Source organism: Eretmochelys imbricata, chromosome 1 (assembly GCF_965152235.1).
Source record: "Eretmochelys imbricata isolate rEreImb1 chromosome 1, rEreImb1.hap1, whole genome shotgun sequence".
Classification (NCBI taxonomy): Eukaryota; Metazoa; Chordata; order Testudines; family Cheloniidae; genus Eretmochelys; species Eretmochelys imbricata.
Genome location: NC_135572.1, coordinates 353,833,520 through 353,835,793, shown reverse-complemented (window position 1 = coordinate 353,835,793; position 2,274 = coordinate 353,833,520). Strand labels below are relative to the sequence as shown.

The following is a 2,274-nucleotide window of genomic DNA, read 5'->3' as shown; positions in this document are numbered from 1 at the left end:
CCCATCTGCCTCCTCCTAGCAGGGAGCAAGTGGTAAGCGGTCAGGGATCTGAGGAGAGGAAAAGTTCAGAGCGAGAAAGAGAGAGAGAGATTGATCTGAATGTTATGCAGCTTTAAGGATCAAAAATAGACCGCACTTTTATACAGTTTCATTTGGGCAGCCCCAGGAGGGGTGGGCTGAAGCCCCCGATGGCGACCTCCCTCCCCGGCCCACCCACCCCTACCTCACCCACAAGTTCGCTCCCCCCCCCGCGCCCCCTTCACTTCCGCCGCCCGATCTGCGCCATCAAGTGGGCATTGGCGGCAGCCTTTGCCCGCAAGTTCTTGGCCTTGGCGATGTCGAAGAGGATGTTCATGATGTTGGTGGGCACGTCGAGGGACAGGGTGAATTTGGTGCGCCGGTCGGTCTTGGCCCGGTTCTGGTACATCTTCCCCTTGAGCTGCGCCTGCGAGAGGTATTTGTATCGGGCGTCCCCTGCGAACGTCCGTTTCTCCTTTTCCGCCTCCTCCTCTTCCTCCTGCTGCGAGGGTGCCTCCTTCCCAGGCAGGGAGCCGAAACTCCTCTTGTCCAGGAGGGAGTTCTCCTCCGGGCGGCTCTTCTCGGCCTCCGAGAGGGCGGCGTTGAGGCAGCTGAAGAGGGACTCGGCTTTGTACAGCTTGAGGGACAGGCCCGTCTGTGCGGCACACACGATCAGGAGCAGCAGCGTGAGTCTGGTGGGCGACATGGTTCCCCCCTGAGGCTCAGGAGAGGGAGAGAAGGCAGGGAAGGTAGAAACGTAGGTGAGGGTCATTCGTATTAATCACGGTGTATCCTCAGGGCACAGAGGCGCTGACTCCGTGGGTGCTCAGCACCCACCGGCAGGCCCCACCGATCAGCTTGTTCCCCCCCCCGGCCCCTCCCAGCACCTTCTGCCCGCTGGCGGCCCTGCCGATCAGCTCCGCTCCCTCCCTTCCAGTGCCTCCTGCCCACCACAGATCAGCTGTTCAGTGGCAGGCGGGAGGCGCCCGGGGGGAGAGGGCAGGGCACGCTCCGGGGAGGGGTGGAATGGGGCAGGAAGAGATGGAGTGGGGCCTGGGGGAAGGAATGGAGTGGGGGGACGGGGTCTCGGGTGGGGTGGGGGGGTCGAGCACCCCCAGGGAAATGAGAAAGCCCACGCCTGTGATGGCGGAATAGTCCGGTGATAAGGGGAGGGGATTGGGATGTCCAGATCTTGGAGGAGGTGTCTAGTGGTAAGTGCAGGGGATGGGGAATCAGGACTCCTGGGTTCTATTCCCACAACTAGGAGGAAGTATGGTCTAGTGCAGAGGCGATGCATGGGGCGGGGGGCATGCAGGGTTGTGTGCCCCCCCCGATTTCTGCCAGGGTTTGCCGACCCGGCCCCCTCCTTGTGCGGTAGCTCCCGCAGCTGGCAAGCCGCAAGCTGCAGCCACGGGGAGAGGCAGCCGCAAACAGCTGGGAGATGCAGGGAGGGGCTGCTGAGGGTAAGAGGAGAGGTGTGAGTCTGCGGGGGGGGGGAGTGACTCAAGTTGTTGGGGGGGGGAACCTTTAAATTGTGCCCCCCCATCAGCAGGTACCAGTCATCTCTGGTTAGAGCAGGGGATTGAGCATCAGGCCCCCCCTGTGTTCCACTTTGCCACACCCCTGGGTTCCCTCTGTAATTTTGGGTGGGTCGCGAAGACCCACCTTTAGAAAAGTGGCCTCTAATTGTACATGCTGGACCAGAGACCTGATGCTTTGCAGACCTACAGACGATTCATACATAAGGATTGCTTTGCTGCACTGGTGCTGTAATGCAGCTGCCTCTGGGGTGGGACACAACAGCTGTTATAACAGCTCCCGCAGTATTACTTGGGACCCTGCCACAGGGTTGTCAGAATGTCATGGTCACCTCCCATCCTTCTTCCTCGTGGCCCCCCTGTGCTCCATATGACTTCCCAGGCATCACCTTCTAAGCCCCCGCACCCTGACCAACTCAAAGCTGGTTCAAAATGTCGACTTTCGAAAAAGCAGGTCCAGCCCATCGAAGCCCACTAGGCATGCGTCCATGGCGCTAGCTAACACCAGTGGCAACAAAGGTTCCTATATCAATAGGAAACCCCATGCGGTGTTGGCAACCCATCTATTGCAGCCCTGAGAGTGCATCTGACTATAAACCCCAGTATTGCCGACCCTGAATAGTCAGAAATCGGGAGCCAGGGCCCCTCGAAATCGGGAGCTGACTAACACCAACAATGCTCACCCTGACTGAGTCACCTTGGCTTGACCACAAAATGG

General features: G+C 59.7%; 1 protein-coding gene across 1 annotated transcript; it reads right to left on the bottom strand.

The window, feature by feature from the left end:
* Positions 1–259: 259 nt before the first annotated feature.
* On the bottom strand, positions 260–724 carry UCN3 (urocortin 3). The gene has a single exon (XM_077807908.1). It carries the CDS (start codon positions 722–724, stop codon positions 260–262), a length of 465 nt encoding a protein of 154 aa, XP_077664034.1.
* Positions 725–2,274: the final 1,550 nt, after the last annotated feature.

Coding starts and splice junctions, on each gene's coding strand:
- UCN3 (XM_077807908.1), bottom strand. CDS start 724: ATGTCGCCCACCAGACTCACGCTGCTGCTCCTGATCGTGTGTGCCGCA.